This window comes from Aspergillus tubingensis, assembly GCF_013340325.1.
Source record: "Aspergillus tubingensis WU-2223L DNA, scaffold_8, whole genome shotgun sequence".
In the NCBI taxonomy this organism is placed as follows: Eukaryota; Fungi; Ascomycota; class Eurotiomycetes; order Eurotiales; family Aspergillaceae; genus Aspergillus; species Aspergillus tubingensis.
The window spans coordinates 3,374,482-3,398,262 of record NW_023336282.1 but is presented as its reverse complement, the minus strand read 5'-3'; the positions used below and the strand labels follow the sequence as shown (position 1 = coordinate 3,398,262).

The window sequence follows — 23,781 nt, the reverse complement described above, 5'->3', positions numbered from 1 at the left end:
AACGATAACCAGATCGATCTTAGATGAGGAGGTACCAAAACTATAGTCGTGTTCTGAATGCTTTGCCCACGCCAATTCCAAAAATAATCATGATGCGTCAAGTTGCCATGTCGCGGAACTGGTGATTCTTACGCAAGCTGTCAATAGTGAAGTGGGACGGGGGTGAAGTGCCGACTCCTAGGGAGGGGGATCGGGACTTTCGGTATGACAGGGATGATCTGCCAGATAATCCCCCAGCAAAAGGGTGGTGGGGGGGTCGAAGATTGAAGCGGTCAAGGGAACAGGAGGGGAAGATTTATGAGAACAAGTCGGGGAGAGAGAGAGCTTCAGGCAGTTCGGGATGTTGGACTTCAAAGCGGCATCGCAGTGGAGCGCCCGGTTGCACCCAACTAGGCTAGAAACCGCCTAGTGCTGTTTGGGTCGGCGCGATGATGTTATCCGACGAACTATATGTACCACGCTGTTGAGGATGATCTCTGCCACTGTGGTACAAGAAAGAGATGAGGGTAGAGTGAAGCGTCACTTCATAGTAATATTATAATTTGACTGCCTCACTTTTGAGTTGACATAAACCATAAGTTGAGCCTTCCATCAAGTGCAATTCTACTGAGTCACTACAATTGTAGGTCTACGATCTGTCCTCACGTGATCGATAATATATATCTCTGGAATACCTTCATTACTACTACCAGTAACCTCATTATCACCCCCCAAAAGAAAATATCATAGTGTCAAATTCAACTTTTAATTGTTGATGAGACCATGAAAATGACCTGGACTGATTTATACTGAGAGAAATTCATCTTACAAATACAGGTTTCAGTGGCCACATCTAAATCGATTAGTTTCAATACTAAGTAGTCGATATGAAGACTAGCTAGCCCACCTCCACTGTTTAGAAAGGAGGCATACGCCTCTTTCGCTCCCTATTTCAAGGCCCCACAGAAGTATGTACTCTTTACAAACTTGCAGCTATGATAGAAATCAGTGATCAAGCTATTATGGCTTCCTCGCTTATTCTTCACCCACAAATTCTTGCTGAAAACAAGCTTCCAATATCGCTCGCTCACTCCACTTGTGTTGCCCACTATTCTTTTGCTGAAGCCTAATCTCGAGACTATCTCATACTATCTTGTCTCACTACACTTTCATGTAAGACTCGATTGTCGCGATGGAGCCCGAGATTGGTCTTGACTATAGGACTCCACGACTCCAAAACAAATGGACACGGGAACAGAGACTGTTCCTCTGCTGTCTCTATGAGTTCTTTCAGAGAGACACGAGCACCTTCAGAGACATATTCAATCGAGTGTTTGAATCGGAGGTGACAGAATGCGGGTTTACTGAGGGCATCCCATCAAGTACTCTACGCACGCAGTGGGGTGAAATGGTGAGATATTCGTACCCGGAGTGGAAAGAAGTTCAGCAGCATACATCCGAGGGACATTGGCGCTGGATCCCAACATTAAGACGGATCAGAAGGACTGCAAGGTCACTAGGCTTAAATATAGTCCCGAATTATGTCGACGACAACGAGGAAACTTGCAGTCATCAGCAGAGCCTGACACCACCAGTCAACACGCCAGGGATAACTTCTCAGCACACGTCTATGATACAGCATCCTGAGAGAAGAGATGTTGGTATTACTGAAGTGCAGGAACAAGCCCCAGTACCAGAAATCGTTGATATAACTCAGATCGATACGAGCTTATGCAGTGGCGGCGACAAAGTATGCTTTTGGTGTGTACAAGAGCGAATTTTTAATGTGAGACCTAAGTGATACCCGAGTAACATATAAACTAATACCACATTCAGCAGGAAGCCCAGGAAGAACCGAATCCTGTGGTATCTCGTTCACGTTGGACTGATGAAGTGCCCCCTGTCATATACAGATGGTCTAATGTCGACAGTCAAGGCGTCAATTCCAAAATGCTATTCCTGGCCGGGCTTTTCGCAGATGGACGCCAATTCTTCACACCTGGAGATATATCCAAAGAAGAGTTTATCAACTACTTCTCTAGACATGTTCACATCGACAAAACGCCATCACCGTTCATATCTACGTTTCGCTCAATGTTATCGCCTGTTCACAGAGCACTCTGGAACAAAGAAGGCGCTATTATATCCATCATTGACACACATAAGCTCGATACCGATGTATATCCCGCGATTAAGCTTTTCAGGGAACAGAATCTGCGTATCCGAGGCTACGATGGTAGGGGCGAGTTCTTGGTATGGGGAAAGATACCACCCGCTGCTATAATATGTGCTGTAAAAATAAGCACGATACAACAGCTCGCAGATGAACATGTTGAGATTGGGCAATTCCTACAGCTTGATAAACTTGCTTCTCATAAATACAACAGAAAGCAGTTGCATGGCGAGCTAGCTAGAGATGCCGGCAAACTTGACCGCACTTCGGGATATGCAATAGGAAAATTTCTTAATTCTATTAATCTCTCATTCGAGTTCAGCAGGGAGGTGAGTGAGGGCTTATTCCACTCCTGGAGACTGAAGAGGCAAGGAACTTGGGAGTCCTTTCATGAGGGAGTATGTGCTGGCTACGATCGCTCTATACCATCTACCAGTGTCAGCGAAGTCGGACGTCCAGAATCCATTGTTCATGATATATCGGATGACGACTCAGTCACCGAGTGTGGGTCTGTTGCAGAAGACGAGAATATGAGTGGTAGCGAATCTGAGGATATCGGTGCCAGCTCACCCTGCATGGGCCGCGAGTTAGCCTCAGACCGAAAACCCCCTTTGACTCCTGACTGGTTCTTCATGAGAAATACAGACGATGAACTGATAACAGACGAAGATGATGAAGAAGTAGCCAGTGGACGGCAGATCAACCTATTTTCTGAACAAGATCCTGACCGATCAGCTGAGCTGATTACCGATTGGCCTGAAGAAGACACTCAAGTACTGTCATCCTTGAATTTGAACATATCTCAGACCCGCATCCCAACCATCGAGATCTTCGACCCGAACACCGGCAGATGGGTCCAAGAACAAGCGAGACTCGCTCAGAAAATGGAAGAGGACGACTGTCAATCTTATATGCAGCCACCATCCAGCAATGATACTCAGGAAATGAGGGGTATATCCGTGGAAGGCGAAAGCGAGATTATGCATGATATCGAGACTAGATATTCAATTCTGAGCATGTCCCGTGAGTTGTCAGAGGATGTTCTGCCCCACATCCGGTTTGCGAGAGATCGAGAACGTCGAAGACGCTGGCTTCTTCAGTAGTCTCGTTCTTCTTTCTGCCCCAAATATGCAATACTCTGTATTGCGGACTCGTCGTTGATGTTATTAGTGGTTCGGTACTCACGATTATTGAGAAACTTGTAAGATAAGTGTCGGCAGGTCTGGTCGAAGGAATAGTGTACGTTAGTACCAAGGGGAGAGATGTACTCCGTAGTGTTTGAGTAATGACCTGGAGATATCTGAAAGGCCACTAAAATGTATCTAGTAGTCGCTTTAACTAGCTAGTTAGAATAGGTCAGTGCACCTACGAATACTACCCCTGACTATTGGCGCTAAGTGCCCGCCTTGAAAGCGATAAGGAACATTACTACAAAAAAGACCCAAACTGGAAGCGGCAGTGACTCGATTAGAAAGGCTAGATTTCACACTAGCATACTGAACTCTCCCTCAGTGCTCTGAGATCTCGTACAGATATAAAAAGTCTATGTGGGAGAATCAAAGTAATTTTTTCATTGGATATTCCTTCCACAAGGGTACCTGGGACATGAAATCGTGAAACAATCCCAACCCGAGAAACTATTCCGTTTATATCCAGTCACGCCGCTGCCCTAGGTTCGTCCTCGCGAAAACACACCCTTCCTCATCGAGACGCTTAGAACTTGGAGAAAGCCTTGACGGCCTTACCGGTACGGGGAAGGACACGGAGGACGTTGAAGCGGACCTGAATAGTATGTTAGCGCATCCGTTGCAGACGGTTGTGCGAGTCATATGGAATATCTTCAGCAGCACTAGGCATTATCCGTATTCTTTCCAGGCGTATAGGAAAGAAACGCATTTGCCACCAGCGACCGCACAAGATATTTCGAGGAAGTTTTGACATACAGTCTTGGAGAGGGGACGGCACTGGCCGACGGTGACCCAGTCACCTTCCTCAACACGGAAAGCGGGAGAGACGTGAGCGGCAAGGTTCTTGTGTCTCTTCTCGTAACGGTTGTACTTGGGGACGTAGTGGAGGTATTCACGGCGGATGACGATGGTACGGTGCATCTTGGTGGAGACGACACGGCCGGTCAGGATACGGCCACGGATGGAAACCAGACCGGTGAAGGGGCACTTCTTGTCTGTTCGATATCAGTTATTTTGTCCCACCTGGGATTTGAACAACATGACTGGACTTCTCCGGAGCCATTGAGAGATGAGAATAACCGGGTTCCGCAAATCTGTCGCCAAGCGCTCTTTCCAGGTGTGATCTCTGATTCCTTCTCTTGTCGCATTTCATCCCGATCCTTTGCATGGTGTAGTTGCATTTTATCGTAGACTCATGCTGGCGCTCCCCAGGTGATTTCTCCCTTTTCCATGCGGCATATTCTCATCTCCCCATAGCCTCCGAAAGATTCCCAGTCCCGGTCCCGCATGATCGGAAGTCGATAACGCCGCAAAATAAAATTTCAACATAGGTCGTGCATACCGATGTAGGAGCCCTCAATGGCGGTCTTGGGGGTACGGAAACCAAGACCGACATCCTTGTACCAACGGCGGCCGGTGCCAACCTTCTTGCTCTTCGCCTGAGCCTTGGGGTTGACGAAGATGTGAGGCTGCTTCTGGAACGCACGTTCCGACTGGACGGTCAACTCGGTCGCCATTGTTGCGAGAATTCAGTCCGACGAGGAAGCGAAGTCGAGCTGGGTGGTATAATTCGTCGCGGAGGGTGGGTGTCGGGGCCTGCGGTGGTCGACGTCGATGTTGGAGAAGATTTATTCGACGATGGCGGATATTCGGCCTGTGAGTGTGCGATGGGGGCGCTAGTCTGTTTTGGGACTCGGCTAGGGCTATCCGTTTTGGTTTGTTTACATCCCCCGGTCACATGAGCGCCGACCGGGTGACGCGCGGGAAGCTCGAGGCCCAATCCATCTAAGTGTTTATGGTGAAACTTTAGGGGAGTAAACTCGTTGATTGTTGTCATTCCCCGGACTGATCCCCCTAACTAGTCAGTTGGATATCGCGGGTGACGCTTTTCAATCTACCTCATTAATCTCTTCTTCATCTTTCATGTCCCCCTCAATATAGACTCCCATGGCGTCCCGAAGTGACTCCGCGGGGTCTTCCCGCCCGCGATCTCGTCGCTCTATCGCCCATGTCCCTCGATCGCAGTTGACCTCTACCTTGGACAAGGAGAATGCCACCACAAATATCAGCTCTTCTCAACCTATTGGTGAGCGTCCAAAGCTCTCGGCAAAGGATAAGAAGTCGCGCAGTAAGAGTCTGGGACCTGGTGGTCTAGATGCGCTCCAAGATTCAAATGGCAATCGACGCAAGGTAGCTCCGCACTCTGGCCCCCGATGTCCTTATCTGTCGCTTATACTAATGTCAATCCTGTCGCGCTCAAGTCTACTGCAGCCTTCCCCCTCAAATCTATCCTGAAACCTACAGTTCCCGTTTCCCCGGTTCGCAACATTCCTACGTTTGAGGAGACACGCAGACGGACTCCCGCTCGCGGTCCACCTCACAATGACGGCACAGGTGAAGCCCCCGACCAGGGCAAAGAGGGCATGTTAATAGACTTCGATACTCCGGCACAACCGTCAGGCTCTGCGGGTGACGACCCGTCCAATCCTTTCGATAGCTTCACCGCCGCTTCAATCCGGGATGAAATGGCCGCGGTGAGAGAGCGAGAAGAGAAGGAACAGCGGGAGCGCGAGCGCAAGACGATCCTTGAGCGAAGAGAGGCGCGCCGGAAATCTATGGGTTCGTCATACAGCTTTCCTATTCTAACATTAAGCTGACAGACCGCGACAGCAAATCGCCGTGTTTCATTTGCCCCCGAAGCAACATTGCACACGTGGAATGTTGTGGAGATACCTGATGACTCGACCTCTTCGTCTACCTCCAACTCAACCAGGCGTGCATCGTCCCTGGCAAATCAGACCCCCGCGCAAAAGAATCCCCCGGAAGATCCTCCTTCTCCCGACCTGGACGCAGAATCAGATATCGGCTTTTCCCCCGTTCAGTACCCAGATCTACAGCAGCTCCAGAACCGATCAAGGTCGCAGGAGATGTCCTCAAGCCCATTCAGCGGGAGCTCGGCGGACGGTAGTGAATATACCGGATTACAAGGTTCGCAGGAAGACATCGACGATGATGACAATTCGTCAGTTTCCGGCTCTGACGGGGAAAGTACCGCGATGAGTATGGACGATATGACCGCTCGTTCTGCAGTCACGACTCGGTCAGATGGGTCTGAGGCTAGCACCAGCTCCAGTGCTCGGCTAAATGAGGCTCTACGGCAAGCGGCCCGAGAAGCAGGCACTCGTGGCATTGAGGACGATGATGACGGTGACATGTCGATGGAGATTGCCGATCAGGAGATCACAGGCGCCTTCCAGCCCTGGATCAAGAAAGGTGAACGCCAAAGTTTTGATTGGGAAGACATTAGCGCTCGGCATGACCAGGAGAATGTGCAGCCCTCAGGGTTCGTGGCCGACCAACCGGCTGAGGTAGATGCGGCAAGCGACAATGGGGATGAGGACCTCAGTATGGAAGTGACGAATGCCATTGGACGTATTCTTCCAGGCCAGCAGAGCCGTCGTCAGAGCATGAGAAGTCGCATGTCACTTGGCGCAGAGACCGTGTACGATGAACAAACCATGGAATTGACCAATGTCGTTGGAGGCATCGCGCAACCTATCTCGCCAGCCAAGTCAACAGGAGCCTACAGCAACGCAGACGAAGATGAGGAGATGACCATGGAATTCACATCGGTCGTTGGTGGCGTTCTGAACAAACCATTTACAGCTAATGTCGCCAATGAGAACGACGATGGCCCAGCTGAATCCTTCACGCCAAGTTCCAAGGCACCGGATTTCTCTGCCTGGGAGAACGAAGATGACAACATGGATGAAGGAATGGACATGGAAATGACCGGGGCCATTGGTGGCATACTTCCCGCAGCTCAGGAGCAAACCGAACCACAAGATGAGGATCAAACCCAGGGCATGGATTTCACGACTGCCGTGGGTAAGATAATCTCACCTCAAGCAGGGCCACAGGAGACCGTTGAAGAACCAATGGAAGTAGAGCCAAATTCCGAACCGACTGCTGCTCGCCTCGGTAGCTCACCCTTCCAGGGTTCCGCTCGTCAGTCCCCAGCTAAATCACCCGCCTCGTTCCATGTCGCTGCCGTTGCTTCAGAGAACGGAAGTCCTAGCCTGGCGAGTGTGAGATCCAGGCGGACCCGACAAAGCCTAAGCCATGCTGCTTTGAGCACCCCAACCTCTCAGACATCACAGCCATCCCCGAAAGAACCGGCGCTGCAGGCCAGCGGACTCTCACCTGCTGAAACTCCGTCTAAATCCACTGATGATCAGAGTACATCGCCCGAGAAGCCACCGCAGGCGAACCCTACGGGACCTGCAAGCGGGAGGAAATCTCCAAGGCGTAAAAGTCTTTTCGAGAAGTCTGCATCTGGAGAATCAGCTCCTCTGTTTGTCCTGCAACCTCATGGAAAAAGACGATCCTCAGGTCTCGGGATCGATAAAGAAGGCCTTGGGTCGCCCAAGGTGGCCGCTATGCTTGACAAGCGTCGATCGATCGGTGAAGAGGCACCGCAGTTCATCCCCCAGGAACCGTCTAAGCAGGGAGTGCGCTTTGAAGATCCCGTGAAGCTTCAGGAGGAGGTTGAGAGGGAGCGCGAAGAGGAAGAGAACCGAGAAGATGGGCATATTCCGCCCCCACCGCTCAATGATCGGGACCCCACAGCTAATTTGAAAGACATGATCTCAAGTCTCACCCCGAAGAAGAATAAGCTGCGTGGGAGAAAGAGCTTGCATGTTGGCGCCGCTCGTGGCGTCCTCGGCAAACGGCCAGCCGAGCTGGATATGGATGATGAAGATGTTGATAGCACACCTAAGCGTTTGAGGGGGCGTGAAAACGTGAGTCCGGTGAAGAACATCAGGCTTCCTGCACCTCCGTCCAAGGATGAAACGGTTGGGCGTGCAGCCCGTTCGCCTCTCAAACTCTTCAGTGGCTCTCCATTGAAGATGAGCACCACTCCTCTCCAGGAGCCGAAAGGCAGCTCCCTGGCGACCAGTCCGGAGAAACCCGGTCGAATGTCCTCAAAGTCACCGTCTAGTGCCGAACCAACGGAAGAACAGGACGCTGTTGCTGAAGAGCCTGGTCCGCAATTTGAACCAATACAGTTGCAGGACTTCCTGAACATGACCAACATCCACTTCATGGAGCTCACGACGACAAAACGGCGGCATACCACTGCCCCTGACAGTGCTACCAAACGAGCAATGCGACTTTCAACTGAGAGCGAGACTAAGTCAAGTGCTTCTGACTTTGAAGCCTGCGTGGCAGCTGGTTTCTGCACTGTCCCCATGCTTGAGCTTTATCAACACGTAAGCCTCCGCACTTCTACCTATATTGCTTTTGTCATCTTACTAACGATACTACAGTCTTGTCGCGAACTGAAGTCCTATATCTCCGAAGGAAGACAGATCATTCGCTCCATCGAAACGGAGACCTACGCCGAAAACCCGCCGCTGTTCCGTGAATACATGACAGCGCCACCCGACATTCGTCTCTTGATGGACAACCAGTTCCGCAACGTCAAGACGCACGCCAGACTCCAAAGCAAAGCCACATGGTACGAGTGGCGCATGAAGCTCCTCGAAGGCCTGAAAGACGGACTTGACCGGCACGCGCAGGAGATGAAGGCCGACGGCGACATCTTATCCAAGCATGAAGCCCTCTTGACCGGAGTCGTACCAGGTCTCGAAGAAAAGCACTCCGCCCTCGAGAAAGAAGCCACGACACTTCAGCAACTCGCAGATGAGATGGAGAACTGCGACCAGGACGAACTCCGCAGTACAAGAGAGAAGCTCTCCACCGTGGAAGCCGAAATCGAAGAGAAGAGGCGCCGACTACAGGAGATGCAAGAGGAACTCAAAACCAAAACCGACACGATCGAGTCCGGCACAGCACTCAAAGCAGAATTCACCGCTCAGATCGAGGAAGCAGAACGAATCAAAGAAGAATGCCGCGGCTGGAGCGCCAAAGAGATTAGCGAGCTGAAAGAATCCGTCCGCAACCTGGAGCGCCAAACCGGCTGGAGCATCATCTCCGCGACCTCCCCTCCAGAAGGATCCTCCGCCGGCCCAGCCATAACCATGTCCTACCGCAACCAACTCCAACTCACCTTCCACCCTGCCTCCTTCCACACCAACACCGACAACAACACAAACCCACCCACACCAATCGACCTAAAATACGCCCCTACATCCGACACCAAGCGCTCTACCACAACACCCACCGCCCAACTCTCTCCCATCTCCCTCCTCGTCCTCAAATCCCTCCAATCCCACATCACCACCACCACTCCCCAACAAAAACCCACCCCCAAACATCTCCTCCACTTCATCTCCCAAGCCTGGGACCTCACCCTCAAACTCGAAGAAGAAGCCCGCATGCTTGAATTCTGCGGCGTCACCAAACTCAAACTCCTCGAAGCGAACGACTCCTCTCCCTCCCTCCGCGCAAGATGCACGCTCCTCTCCACGGGTACCACACCCGACGGCAAACGCCGACGCATCGACGTCGACTTCGCCGTTACAACTCGCATCTTGCACAACACCACCCATGATGGTGAGGGCCACGAGACTGGTAGTGACAAGAGTGATATCGGTACCTTGGATATCAAGACCGATGTGATCGCTAGTAAAGTGTATGGATTCGGCAGTGGCAATGAAGCTGGTCTTTCGGAGGTGGAGATGCGGAAGATTCTTGCGAAGGGGCTGCGTGGCGGTGCTGAAAAGAAGGGTGGTGATGCGGCTGCTTTGAAGCTTGGGGGTGGGGTTTGGAGTATGGCGGTTAGGAAACTTAGTGGGGTTGTGTTCTAGTTAGGTGGTTTTCTTTCTGATGAGGTGTTTGGTTTGGGTTGGTTTTGGTGGTATGGGGTTTCTCTGTTTCGGGTTGTAGGTATTCTTTTTTCCCCCGGTTATGTATATGGATGGGGCTGGTGGTGTTTGGTTGATTGGTTTTCTATTTATTAATCTGGGATCAACAAAGGGAAGGAGATGGTGTTCTATTTCATGCTGTGTATCTTGCTCCTTTTTATGGGTTTACTGGTTTACACAAGGCACAAGGTGCAGTACAAATGACAACTATATCCACATTTTTCATTACAATATTAGCCTATTCCACTAGTTAAATGATGATAATAATTTGATTATCTAATCGTCACTCATGCTCGATATGTACAATTTCATTTCTCAGGTTCACACATGAAGCTGAAAATATCAGTCCGGTCAGGGTGGGAGATTATATGGATTCGAATACATGCCGGCCATCCACATATCATTGTCTTGCAGGGACTGATCTGCAGTTGTAGGCACTCCGTCATGCTGACTGCGGTTGCGGTTCCGGCTGGGATTCTGCGCCTCGGCCATTGTATTGGCATAAGTGAACTCCATGGGCGCTGGTGCAGTTGACATGGGTTGGCCGGCAACCTGGCTCGTGGGTTGAAATTCATTACTGCTCGGGTCTGTTTGCCCCGGGAAAAGGTAATTGAAGTCGGGTCCGAACAAGCTGCCTAGGGCGTGTGGCGTGACTTCCCAGTCTGCTGTTAAGGGAATTTGCCAGAGTTCGGGCTGAGAAAAGTTGAAGCCGTCACTGTTGACTGTGATGGGGAAGAAGGAGCTCTCGAGGCCTGTTGGTAAAGAGCTATCGTAGGATCGAGGGGGACCGGATGGAGGTGCAGGTGTGGATTGAGAAAGAGGCTGCGTGGTTGTGGTTGTAACTGGGTGAGAGGAGATTGTCGGACCCGGTACTGGACTGGGGGTCAGGTCATCGGGGACCACGTAGCCCGCAGAGTTGACTGGGGGAAGGCCTTCAAGATTCGGAATGTCGATGCTTAGGCGGACGGAGGAAGGCACGGGAGGGCTTGATCCGGATTTAGAATAGGTGGATGTGCGTGATGACTGAGGGGATACCGCACGCACGGATTTCTGATCCTTTGCGGTAGTGCTGGATTTGCGGGATGAACTGTGATGTTTCGTTTCACTAGGTTTGACGGTTCTCTGATTTCGCTCAACGACAACCCTGGCTATGCGCTCGAAATTGGCACACATCCTCGTCATGAAGCGAGCGTAGTGACCAGGCCCATCGCCGGGAATGAGGGTTGCGAAGAACGTCGCCGCCATGTTCAGGGACTGTAGGTCGTCTTTGACTTTCTCGTGCTGCGGGTCTCGTAGAATATTCACAAAAATGTTCATGACCGCCAAAAAGATGTAGTACAGTAAGGACCTGGGTATTGTCAGTCGTCAAAGAGCCGCCGTGCAGACAAGGATTCTGTTTATTGCTTACCATATCCATGCAATATCACCCCATGGCAAGTTGTTCACTAGCCTCACGGTGTCCCGGGCGGCTTGGACGCAAATCGCAGCTGAAGCAGACGCCTCGCTCGATATCAAGTCATAGTCCATTGGGGGGTGATTGCCTCTCGCAATACAGTGCGCCGAGGCAAATTGAATCATCAGAGGCAGTCGATGTATCATAATCATGGTATTATAATAGACGAACTGCAGTCCTGCCGAGGCAAAGCCGATCAGGAAGTCCTGACCAGCACCTCTTTGTTTCATTCGAAACTCGAGCGCATTGACACGCTTCCACTCCTCGAGCTCATCGTGTAACTCCCGAATATTATTGTAGATTTCCTCTGGTGACTTATTCTCCAAAGCTTTCGCTGCATAAAGCTTGCTGAACACGCGGCTTTTGATCACCGTAAGCTGGCAAAGATGGCGGAAGAACGAGCCGTCGCGAGCTTTCACAAACGGATCGTGAATATGATCAACAGGGAAATCCACATCGAAGTCTTCGAAGTGCTGGGCTGGGGCGCTTCCGGATCGAACACAGGCGCTATAAAGAAATCACAAGTTAAAACTGCTTAAAAAGGATGGACTGTAGGTTTTGACACTTGCACTTCTTACCTTTGATCGAGGATATATGCAATCCAAAATACCCTCCTTCTTTGCTCCTGTTCCTTTGGGGTGAGGTAAGGCCTTGGTATATTGCGATGTAGACCCATTCGCTGGCAAATGCGCATGGCCGCCGTGATTATTGGTAATGCTGACTGGGTCCCCGAGTTTCCACGAAGAAAGAAAGCCATGCCCAAAAGGGCTTGCACGCTTAGGAGGTCAGTCCGTCGCAGAGAGAGCTCCGCAAAAACTGACATTGCGTTCTTGTAGTAAAGCCATGCACGTTCTCGATCTTTCTCCGATTTTTGACAGTTAGAGAAGCGGTACTCGTAGGCCAACGAGAGGATGATATTGATACTAGCCCATCGGGCAGCATCGTCACACGTTTGTTGGGTGTATTGCCATTCAACAAGCTGCATGAAAGACGATTCATCATAAAGCGGGAATAGGCGGTTCACTGTGCGAAAATAGTCCCGCAACAGAGTGAACACCTCTGCTCTCGGGGGCAAAGGCTTGAACACCTGCGAGGCAAACAAGTCATGGAAAACTTCCGGTCGCCAGGCATCCCAGGCGTTATCACTATTGGAGTCGGAAAATACGACGTTTAGTATCGTGTCTTCGCCCGTCTTGTGCTTAATCCAATCCAGTGCCTCCCGCGACAGAATGGACAGCGAAGATGACCGACCTAGTATACGTTAGAAACACAATAGGTGCCAGAGAGTGGCGTTATAGACGATTGCCATACCGTAGTACCTCGAATCCTCTCTGCTATCCAACTTGAATACGGGGGCATGGGTATGAAGACACTTTTTCGAAGAAGAGCTCCCGTCCTCAGGAAGCTTGGACGAGTTAGTAGGGCCGAGTGACTGACGAGATGGGGTGGCATGAGATGCAGTAGATCCTGGGTCTTCCTCAGTTGGCGCACGGTACTGTAGATGATCATAGTCCCTTGAGCCATCCGAGGTCAATGCCCCCGAACTACGCCGGCTGGAGACCTCGCGGGGGCTAAAATAAGGCGAGATCGATTCATCTCCCGAGTCACTTCCATAGTCGGGCCTTCTATTATCATCGTCGCTGAGCCCATCATCCAAACTCATCAGGTCATCGCTTAGAAGGCCAGCGGCTCTGAGAATAGACTCTGTCCTCTTCACTCGGTTTTCCAGAGTCCTCACGTAGTGCGCCCTACGGGTGTTTATCAGCAAGTGTCTTCAGATCAGATATGTATAGAGAATCTAGAAAGTAGATAATTACCTCTTCAATTCATCTCTTTTCTCTTTTCTCGTGGTAAATTTGCAAGTTGTATTACGACGCAGGCATTGTATACATGTTGCGCCGGAACCTTCGGTCTCGCACTTAACCTTTTTCTTATAACACGCTTCGCATGCCTACCACCATAAGTTCAACTGATGTACATCCAAGAGCGGGAGAGGATGTCGCTCACCAGTGGGTTGCGCCTCCGGCTACTCAGATCTTGGCCGCTGTGGGTGCCTGCACCCTTGTGGATGATGGGATGATTATCTTGCACACTCCATGAGGGCAACAATCCCGCAGCTACTTCTGAGTCCTGCATGGCTTTGTATGCACAAAGCAACTGTTTACTGTGACCATGAGTAAGGAAGGCCCATAGGGGGGCTTAGTGGACCGGATGGAGACAGAGCAGCCAGTCGTCTTGTCTGTGATAAAAGCACTAGAAATTATGGCCGGTATTGATTGGCTGACAGTTATGAAAGCATAGAAACCGGAGACAAGAATGAAAAGCAAACTAGAAACATTCAAGGCGCTCCGATCACACAAGCAATGATATACACAGGAAAACGGACGTTAGTTGGAAGCTGACGGCGCGCCTATGACAGCGCTTCACGCGATGGATCGAATATGGCACAGCCGGTCCCGCTTAGCGCTGGATTTTTCGGGTGAAGTGGCGTGTAGCTTATTCCGCCCAGCAAACGATGGAATAGGGGAAGGTCGATGTAGAGCAAGATCAGGGACGATGTGTCATATACTGTGTTTGTGAAATGGACCCTCCGATCACTTTGGCTGATATTACCGCAACTGCCAGCAGATGACCAACGTTGGGCAAGATTTTTCCTTTTTCCTCTTGAACAGCCAACCGAGGGTCATCGCCAAGATTATTAATGACGCTCTAGCCTTTGAGGCGCTCGGCGGTCGGCACTCGGTCGCTTCCGTCTCCGTCGGGCTCATTGGCGCCGATGGTTCGTTCGATTGTGTCTCTAGTCCGTTCCAGAAGGACTGCTCTTTGAACCCTGGCGCTTGCTCGCTTTGAGAATGACTGCACCCGTTCAGAATCTTAGCTGCTATATATCAAAAAATATATAGTGACGTAGTTGAATTGTATAGGTTTCTTTACGGCTAGAATCAATGGTTCCTTAGAAATCGTCGGTAATGCCACTGTTGGGTTGATAACTGAATCGATTTAGAATCCCTGTCAGCTACTAACTCGATGCCTGCTCGCACTTGTTTGCTCTCAATGAACCAAACGCATACCTTTTATAGCTCCAGGTCTCGTTGCTACACACGTGTCTGCCATTCGGACGAAATACTTCTCGATCCAGTAGGATACCTTCTATCTCATTGGGCGTGGTTGATGCCACCGAACGCTGCAAACCCGGGGTACCAATGAGCATCGCTCCTTCGACTCCGATGGAGGTAGAATGATCTCTACCCAGTAGTTGCACTCGAAGCAACGTGGGATTCCTTCGTGGCCTGAAGATGATTCGAATAACCCTATAAATGCTTGCCACCTATTGCCATTACAACGCGCAGGCATGCGAATCTCTCCCTTGAGTTTTTCTCCAGACGACCGCTCTTTCCCAGGCCATTTTCCGCGCTTCATGGATACTTTTAGAGAGGAGGGTGATCACTAGCAGAAGCTCATTGTTAGCACGATAGAGGATTAAAGCAAGTGATCATGCGGGCTGGTAGCCTTACGAACCCATAGTTGTTGCAGCGCCTAAGGTTTGGGCTAAGGTCAAAATCCGATCAGATAAAAGCCTGCGTCGAGGTTTCATTGGACCTTTCCCGTCAAGAAAAGCTCAATCCCCCCGCATTTTGTGGAAGATGCAGTGCTTTTCCCTCTCTGCCTCCTCAACGAGTAAGATTGAAGTTGCCTACTCTGCTCAGCTGAAGGTCCCGGGAGCGGGAGGTGTGACATGTCATATTGGGACGTAAACTGATTATCCAATGGATAGGTGCTCCTCTGTTTGATAGATGTACCAGAGCTTGCTAGAAGACGCGCGCGCTATTAAGTGAGCCGTGTTCGTTCTCGTCCTTGTCGTTCCTGCCAACATGATGGCAATTGGACTCGGTAAGAGTAGTATAGATTCTTGTCTGATAAAATTGAATCACATTTTCCTGCTCCATCCGGAAGCCTTCGAGGAGTTAAAAATAAGCAAGTATACGCGAGAAAGAAAAAGAAAGAAAGCTTGACGGTCAAAGGAGAGATGGATCGTAACTTCCGCGTTGGTAAACATTGGAGCACGTGCTAGTTCATCAGCCGGTGTAGTTATTGCGTACCGTCTCTACAACAACAGACAGTTGCAAACGATTAGCATTCGTAAACCATACCAAATTGAACTACTGCCGTGGTAGAACTCCGATGTTCGCAATTCTCCTATACAAGCTGGCGTAGTATAACATAATCCAGCCGGGGCGATGACTAGTGACCATCGCTGTGCTAGGCAGTTTACGGCTACTCTAGGCTTTAATTGTAGTAAGTGGCAATCTACGCCACTCAAGTAGCAGAGGGCTAGAAAGTCCTAATCAGCACACGAAACTTAAAAGACGCAGCCTGGAGCGGGATCTCTCGTGGGCATGTTGGATTTTACGCTTGGTCTCTTCCTAGTGGGTATGTATACATTCCGAAAAGGTAACATGGCCCGAACATACGAGCCCTAAGGGCATTGCTACTGCGCGAGTAAGACATAAGCTGAGATTTCATGTAAAACTTCTTCTTGGCAAGTGGGCAGGAAGAATTCAAGCATGAAGATGGGTGGCATGGGGCACGAATTGGCAGTGGAGAATCAACTTCCAGCGGCGCAGTAGGCGGTTGGAGAAGTGGATAGTAGCCTATCCAGTCGGCCGCGGAAAAACCTATTAGGTTGTCGACGTGGTAAGCCTTCTTTACGTAGGTTAATGCATAGTTGGAGTTATTGTGGTCCATTGCGGCGCCGAGATGGTCCCGAGAAGAGGACATCCACTCTCTGTAAGATTCGAGACTCCTCCGTGGACCGTGTCATCCATCGGAAGGTCTTTCTGAATGACAGCAGGATGCAGTGGGTACGGAATGATGTGCTAGGTCAGTCGCACCTACCGGAGAACTCCCGTCACTCAGGGACCATTTTGACTACCCGGTCAACACAGTGCGTAGTCTGTGGTGACCCGCGAAAGAAGAACTGTATTTGACAGCAACCGCATGGTCCAGATAATGCACATTGCGGGAATTGTGCAACGAAACCAGTGCAGGTGTAAGGACCGTACTTAAGTATACTCTGCAGGCCAGTCGAGGACGCAACTAACCAAATCCTCGGAACTCGACAGGACTATGTAAGGGGATAAAGATCTTCCCACCTGAAGGACAACCCGTTTAGGGAGTTGGACTGGGGAGCAGTGTGGTCGATCGGTCTGATCATAGCCAAACAAAGATGGCCACCAGCACAGTGAGGTCATATTCCGCCGTGGAGCGCGGGGAAAGCAGTCCCTCCAGTAGAGATAGAGACCGAGGAGCAAGAAGATGGATTCAGGAGACGGACGGAAGCGCCAAGCTTGCAAGTTAGTAGTAGTTATGGTTAGTTGACCAGATGCCTCGAAAGTTCGATCGAGGAAGCAACGGCCGGAAGGACCGCGTCATTCAGCAACGCGTTTAACTGATTATGATTTGCTCCGAGCAATAGTGAAACGGCAAAACAGAATATCCCAGGGCTCGGACAAACGTGCTTTTGTGAGAGCAGTGGAGAAACCAAGGTCTGGCTCAGCGATGGGTGGACTGGAAGAGAATATTAATATCTGGGAGGAGACAGTGCATAGGGAAGGGGATTGGCTCCTGGTCCAACCCCTGGTGGGAAGCTAACCCCAAGACGGGCCACACTAATCTGCGGCGGATAATGTTAGATTGAAGGTCGTTGGCTCTCTGTCACGTTCTCGTAATGGAGATGTTGGATTCATAGTTAAGCCACGATAAAATGTGGGTATCAAAATTACCTATGATTACCAATTAGTTCTCCGTGCCGTGGCACTTCCCCTTTTCAGTGGTTGAAGTGGGCGGGACTGGGAGGGACTTTTCGCTCCTCTCGGACGGCGTTCGCCTGTCTTTGTCGCATCTGGGTGATGATCGAACAGGTTGACGTCCGCATTGTACTGTAAGTAGTAAGTAGTTGTAGTTAGTAGTTAGTTCCGTTACTGTGTCGTACCCAGTGCCGTGCTCCTCCCCCCCTCCTCTCCCCTACTACCCGGGCCTTCTCCCTAACATTCTGGAATGAGTAAGTACAGTAAGTAGTAGTTAACTGGTATTTTTTTTTCCCCCTCTGGACCACGCACCCCCTTCTTCCCCAAAAATCTATCCGATCCAATCTTCTTCTGTTTTATCTTTCCCACCCCCCTCTCCCCAACTTTTCTTTCCTTTCCCCTGGAAACTATATCTATCTAACCATCTCCTCCTCTCCCGCTCTCCGGACTCCTCCGCAACTGCCCGCCTCCCAAAGCGGTGAAATCATTTGGGCATTTCCGAGGCTGTGACTGGCCAACCACAGCGTGCGATCACGACATTTCTCCATTCTATCAGATCATCCACTAGCCTTGCCCGGGCATGAGACGATCACCACAACTGCGTGGTCCTTCATGCTTATTCCCCGGCCTGACGCTCGTTTTTCTCATCTTTTCGCCCTGGTGATACATGGTCCTGCTTGCTGGTCGTTTCCTCCTTCTGCAACTAACTCTACTCACCTGAAATCCCACCCCTCTCTTTAATCTGGCCACGCTTGGTCTCGATCCACATCGCAACCTGACTAGCTTTCCCGGTCGCCCCCTTCTACCCTCCCTCCCACTCATCCCTCCCGGCCCATTGTCCCATTACTGCTCGTGCTTCTCTGCGTACGTGGCTAGCCGTCCCGGGCCATACCATTGCGAGCGATGGAGTGAATGCAGAACAGATATCTTTGCTACAAGTCACCCAATCTGCATCCTGTGAAATATTCCTGCCAACCTGTATTATCTCCGAACCTTACTTTTCCACTCGCAGACACACACTCACACACACCCCTTCCCCTCCTTTTTATTTTTATTTTCTTAGACGCGCTGATCTGGGGTTTGACATTGGCTTGTCAATTCTGTACCATTCTGTTGTCATCTAAACCACTTCTGGATCCTGCCTGTCCGGGACGCAGCCACCAAGCAATTTGGGAGGCAGGCGGTTACGAAAAAGAAAAATACCCAAAAACGAACCTAATTTAGAGGGCAAGGGCCGGAATCCCTCTAAATACCTCCTCCACTGCCAATATGTCAGATGAGCACCTCGCTCGTCAGACAGCCTCGAGCTTCGATAGGCTTGAAAACTTCAACTTTCTTCTCTCTCGACACGATCCTAACTTGGCCAAGAGTCGTCACTATTCCTTTGACGCAGATTCTGCCGGCCTGGCTGCCTTTTCGAATCTGAACATGGATTACGATCAGACTGAGGGGATGGGCGGTCTCTCCGTCAGTTCGTATGATAGCATTGAGGACGAACGCAGTCCGATCGATGTGCGCGGATATCCGTATCATGGTAAGTCTCCCAAGATCTATGACTCTCATCGTTGCATCGTTTGCGCAATTTTCGTGCTTTGTGGTTCGCTTTAATTTCGCTAGCCCTACGGCATTGGATGGCTTTGTTATGCTGGAAAGTTGCTGTGGAAGCGCATGTAACCGCAGATGCCTTGTCCCTGTTGCTTGTGACCAGATTGTCTTGAACATGATCCTCCCTGCGTCCTTTAATTCTGGCTGCCTGAGAATGGCCACATTGAATACCCTCTGTAACCACTTTTCCCCCTTTACTTTTTCGGGGGAGTTCTCTGGATTCTGTTTAATTTTCGCTGCATTGCGAAAATTCTGCAGCTCCGGGACACCTTACCCACCTTGGTTCTATGTCTATGCTTTTCGCTCGTCTTTGGTGTCTTTAGCTTGAGGTTCTGGTGGGTTGCCATCCCCATGTCTGGATGAGCGCTCTATTTGAGCACGCAATCGTTCACACCAATGACAACGTCGGGAACCCTGTCGTTAACGGACCCTTATGCCGAGCTTACCTCTTCTTGATCATCCAAGGCCCCCTTCAAGTGCTCCATGTTCCCCCTGCTTCTGTTTCCGATCTTGAACATTGTCCCCCTTCTTGCTGTCTCCATATCACTTCTTGGCTTTGGGTGTTACCACCCCACGCTACCTACTACCAAGGGACAAGTGTATTGACTCCTCTATACAGACCAAATGCTGTCCTACTCAGCTCATCCCATCTATCCACCTATTTCATATGGTCCTCCCGATGACCTGGGGCACGGTGCGGGTGCTATGACACCCTCCGATGTCTCCTCTTCCATCTCACCTCCAAACGGCCACATCAACCACAGCAAGTACAGCACGCAAATTCCTGGCGATCACCTTGCTTCCGCCCTTGGCCAGGAGGAGGGCGTCCGCCGTGCTGCCGAAGAAGACCGGCGACGCCGCAATACGGCTGCCAGCGCCCGGTTTCGCATGAAGAAGAAACAGCGCGAACAGGCCCTCGAACGCACCGTGCGCGAAACCACCGAAAAGAACGCAACTCTCGAGGCGCGTGTAGCGCAGCTCGAAATGGAGAACCGCTGGCTGAAGAACCTCTTGACCGAAAAGCACGAAGCCAGCTCGACTCGCATGGCTCCTCCCCCAACTGACAGCACAGCCTTGGCCTCCCAAGGGACCAACGCTACTGGCCCCGGGCAAAAACATATTCAGCCAAAAAAGAAGGGCGTCGGGACCGACAACTGAAGTCAAAGAAAAGAAGTTGCCTCCTTGATTCCTTTCTTTTTTTGAGCTTCTTTTTGCCTTGCTTCATCGTACTCAATCATTTCGATATTTACATAGTACCTGCGTGGATCTCCATGTGTCTTCTTTTGTATGGGCGTACTCACAGACTGAGTGGCCCGTCGCATCTGTTTTCGTTTCCCTCTTTTAGGCTGGTTATCCATCCTAGGATGGAGTCAGATGACGATGTAATGACTTGTTTCCTATGTTCTTCTATCTCCTGTTTGTGTGCGCGAAGGTGAGGGTTTGTGGGTTGTCTTCAGCCTGGTTCGGTTATTTCTCAAGGGCCATGGACATGGTTTCACTTATGGTTGTTGTTGTGAGCTTTCAGCGGGCCGTGGGTCAGGGATAGAGTCCTCTGAACCCCTTATACATACATACGTGCCCCCGCAATCGGAGTACTGGGAAGGGTTGCTTGTTCATCTCTTGTGTTTTCTGTTGGTGTTGGTGTTGTTGTTGCTATTAAACGCATTGACCAGCCCACGTGCAACTGAGTGGTCTCGAAGACTCGACTCTTGTACACGGTGTTTCAGACTCATACTATCATCTATCATCTATCTACTATATGCCGAATGGGTTTCAGCCGAGCCCAAGTGCCAGAATGAACTGCACGGCTTATTTCTACAGACCAGCGAGCTATCAGAGAAGCCGTAGACGAGGTAAATTGTCTTTGACTGACGGTATTCAGCCACAGTCCCTAAGCATGCAGTCCTAGTAAGTAATCTCTATAAGGCAACAAAGACAAGGGTCACATGGTTGCTGCGCCCAATACCACCAATCCGGGGAATCCGGCCGCTTGGTGGTCCCCCCCTCCCTCCCGACCGGCCGCCCCGACCGCCACTTCTTCCGCCCGTGACATCACCCCCTAATTTACTGCCTAAGGAAGCAAACTAGAAATACTAAGTACAGGCAGCTATCCAATCCCGGCTGATCTATACTCCGTGATGGTTCTAACAACTACTTACAAAGTAAACAGTCTTCCTTTTACTCATTTTATTCCTCTTGATAGATCCATACAGTTACTGCTGTCTACGAATACATCAGATCCAATTTATTATTGTACCTTTGCATACTACTAGTATCTAATCCTTATGAAATTATGTACTACTAAATACAGTAAGACCCGATCGATCGATCTGAGAAGGTACTAAGGTCACTTTAGTGAATCAGAAAAGAATTGATTTGAGGAATGACGTGATATGGAGAGATGGTCACGATTTTGTTTACTAAATTAAAAATTGTATTGGACGTGGGGGTGGGTGTCTTTTGTATTTCACCTTATTTCTTTTGGTTCGTAAGTTGCTTTTTGCTCGTTTTTGGGGGGTAGTGTGGTGTGCTTGCAAGGTTTGTAGGCTGTAAATATGATTGATGACTACTGCTGCTGCTGCTGCTGTGCTGCTTAAGTTGACCTGGGATTACGTGCTTCTAAGTAGACACGGGCTTACCTGGGACTGCACTTCTCCGTAGGACTCGTTTAATAGAATATAATAAGTATAGGCCATTGCACAGCTCATTAACAAGTTCATTAAGTACCTACTACTCCTATCCCAAAACACAGAGATTCAAACCACGAGCACAAGACGAACTCAAGGATTGCACCAACTATAAATACTCTGTCTTTCTCCTCTCTCTCTGCTCCGTCCTCCTCGCAGGTGGTATAGTAATACATTAATCAGTTCGACAGTAGAGTAAGTTCCCCTTGGACCCGGCCATGTCTCTTTGGATCGTGAATATTCCCACCACTTGTGTCGGATTCCATTTCCTTCACCAACAGTGGAATAATCTCGATGACTAGTGTCGGGACATGCGTCGTCAGGGAGTATATTAATCGTAAGGTAACGGAAAACTCGTTAGGGGTAAAAAGAAAACACAAAAGGCATCAAGAAAGAACGACAAAATCATATCGAGCGGGAATCTCAAACCGCAAATATAGAGACAAAGATGAGAGTATTGATCAGTAACTTGGCGGTCTCAATGATCGTATATGATCCACCAAGGTAAGCTGATCTTCACCACTTTCTCATCCTATTTAAACAGACACCGTGACGGGCTCCCGCTCCTCTTCTCGACCCCGCTCCTCTCCGTCCACAGTGCTGGCCACTTCCTCACCATCCTCTACCTCGTGCTGGTAGGTCGCATGCTGATCCGCGGGCACCCAAGAGTCACGGCCCATGGGCTGGTCCTGGCCGGAAAGATCGACGCCTTCACGGCCCTTGAGGGTCTCACGGTGACGCTGAGACAGGGTGCGCGAGCGCTGGGAGAGAGCGGGCTTGACCGACGCCTTGGAGGTGACCCAGTTGGCGAGGGCTTCCTCACAGTCCTGGATGATGGCCTTGCTGGCGTCATATCCATCATAAGCATGGCGAGTCTCGCCTGGAGTAACCGGCGTGTCATCGACCAGGTCCAGGAGGTGCTTGCCGTATCCAGCGATGAGAGCCACCTTTTCACAATGCTCCCTGAGTGCATCGAACTGGTACTGGAAGGCTGCCTTGAGCTTCTCGCGGGTGATGTTGGAGAGCTGGGCTTCAGCCACGAGGGATTCGGCCTCTGCACGGACAAGCTCTTGCTCCAGAACGACGATGCGGGGAGAGTTGGGGTCCTTGTACTTGAGCTTAGCAATCTCATCGGTGATCTTCTGCTTGCCTAGAAGCGTATGCATGTTAGAACTAAAAATCGGTAATAGGACAGAAATCACATACGGTCGCGGCTGGGCTGAACCGAAGCCTCAATGTTGCGGATGCTCTTGATGGTGACACGGTACTGGTCATAGCGGTCGACGAAAAGGTCTTCCAGTTCACCAATCTCGTAGAGCAAGACTCCCAGCTTGTCAGTGACGTCGGAAACATCTTCGTCGCAGTTTTCACCCCAGATGGAGAGTTGTTGCTGCCAGCACCCATGATTAGTCCTCGTGTCTCCCAAGAAGTTGAATCGCTAGACATACAGCAGTTTCCATACGCTCCCTAGAAACCATCTCCATGCTGCGCATGACGTTCTTTTCCATCTTCACCAACTGGGAAAGCTTCCTGGCAAGGTCGGGCCCGAAGGCGCCAGCCGTGTTCTTGCGCAAGGCATGGCCTGAATTGACATTGTCAGTTTCATCATCATACAAGGCTCAGCTTGTTCTCAGCAGATAGTGGTTGCCTAGCCCCCCTAGCATAGGGAGTGACCAGAGCCATTGATCTCCATCCAGGACAAAGATCCAACATTCTTGGGGATCACTCACCAAAACCACCCTTTCCAAAGATTCTGTTTGTCTTGGTGGAAGACAATGGCGGAGGAGGGTTCTCAATCTGCGAGGCCGTCGGCAGGCGCGACTGGCGCATAGAATAGGTGCGATGCATGGCGAATTGTCCGAGTGCGAAAGGCTAGACACAAGGGATGAAACGAAAGAATAGAGAAGAAAGCCACCAAGGTTGGCTGCAAATCGGACGAGGCGGTATCTTTCAAGAGATTCTTTGCGCAGGAGTGACGTGTGTCAGGAGGGCGCGACGGGATGCGACGGAAGAGGGATCAAGGCGAGAGGGGTGGGCAATGCAACGGGTCCGAGATCGAG

At 50.4% G+C, this 23,781-nt stretch overlaps 6 protein-coding genes across 6 annotated transcripts; 3 read left to right on the top strand and 3 right to left on the bottom strand.

The window, feature by feature from the left end:
- Positions 1-1,171: 1,171 nt before the first annotated feature.
- Positions 1,172-3,255, top strand: AtWU_07437 (uncharacterized protein; the record flags this gene model as incomplete). The annotated part of the gene is made up of 2 exons (XM_035502546.1): positions 1,172-1,765; positions 1,816-3,255. The coding sequence occupies 2 exons, from the start codon at positions 1,172-1,174 to the stop codon at positions 3,253-3,255; spliced, it is 2,034 nt and encodes a 677-aa protein (XP_035358439.1).
- A 610-nt stretch (positions 3,256-3,865) lies between these two features.
- On the bottom strand, positions 3,866-4,856 carry AtWU_07436 (40S ribosomal protein uS17; the record flags this gene model as incomplete). The annotated part of the gene is made up of 3 exons (XM_035502545.1): positions 3,866-3,934; positions 4,096-4,334; positions 4,682-4,856. 3 exons carry the CDS (start codon positions 4,854-4,856, stop codon positions 3,866-3,868), a joined length of 483 nt encoding a protein of 160 aa, XP_035358438.1.
- Positions 4,857-5,286: 430 nt separating this feature from the next.
- AtWU_07435 (kinetochore-microtubule binding complex subunit SPC105) lies at positions 5,287-10,112 on the top strand (the record flags this gene model as incomplete). The annotated part of the gene is made up of 4 exons (XM_035502544.1): positions 5,287-5,529; positions 5,601-5,958; positions 6,010-8,612; positions 8,670-10,112. 4 exons carry the CDS (start codon positions 5,287-5,289, stop codon positions 10,110-10,112), a joined length of 4,647 nt encoding a protein of 1,548 aa, XP_035358437.1.
- Positions 10,113-10,520: 408 nt separating this feature from the next.
- On the bottom strand, positions 10,521-13,758 carry AtWU_07434 (transcription factor domain-containing protein; the record flags this gene model as incomplete). Its single annotated transcript, XM_035502543.1, has 6 exons — positions 10,521-11,517; positions 11,578-12,129; positions 12,201-12,873; positions 12,934-13,370; positions 13,440-13,573; positions 13,630-13,758. 6 exons carry the CDS (start codon positions 13,756-13,758, stop codon positions 10,521-10,523), a joined length of 2,922 nt encoding a protein of 973 aa, XP_035358436.1.
- A 4,940-nt stretch (positions 13,759-18,698) lies between these two features.
- On the top strand, positions 18,699-20,192 carry AtWU_07433 (bZIP transcription factor; the record flags this gene model as incomplete). Its single annotated transcript, XM_035502542.1, has 2 exons — positions 18,699-18,963; positions 19,654-20,192. The coding sequence occupies 2 exons, from the start codon at positions 18,699-18,701 to the stop codon at positions 20,190-20,192; spliced, it is 804 nt and encodes a 267-aa protein (XP_035358435.1).
- A 2,065-nt stretch (positions 20,193-22,257) lies between these two features.
- On the bottom strand, positions 22,258-23,569 carry AtWU_07432 (Eisosome component PIL1/LSP1 family protein; the record flags this gene model as incomplete). The annotated part of the gene is made up of 4 exons (XM_035502541.1): positions 22,258-22,871; positions 22,928-23,111; positions 23,170-23,303; positions 23,452-23,569. 4 exons carry the CDS (start codon positions 23,567-23,569, stop codon positions 22,258-22,260), a joined length of 1,050 nt encoding a protein of 349 aa, XP_035358434.1.
- Positions 23,570-23,781: the final 212 nt, after the last annotated feature.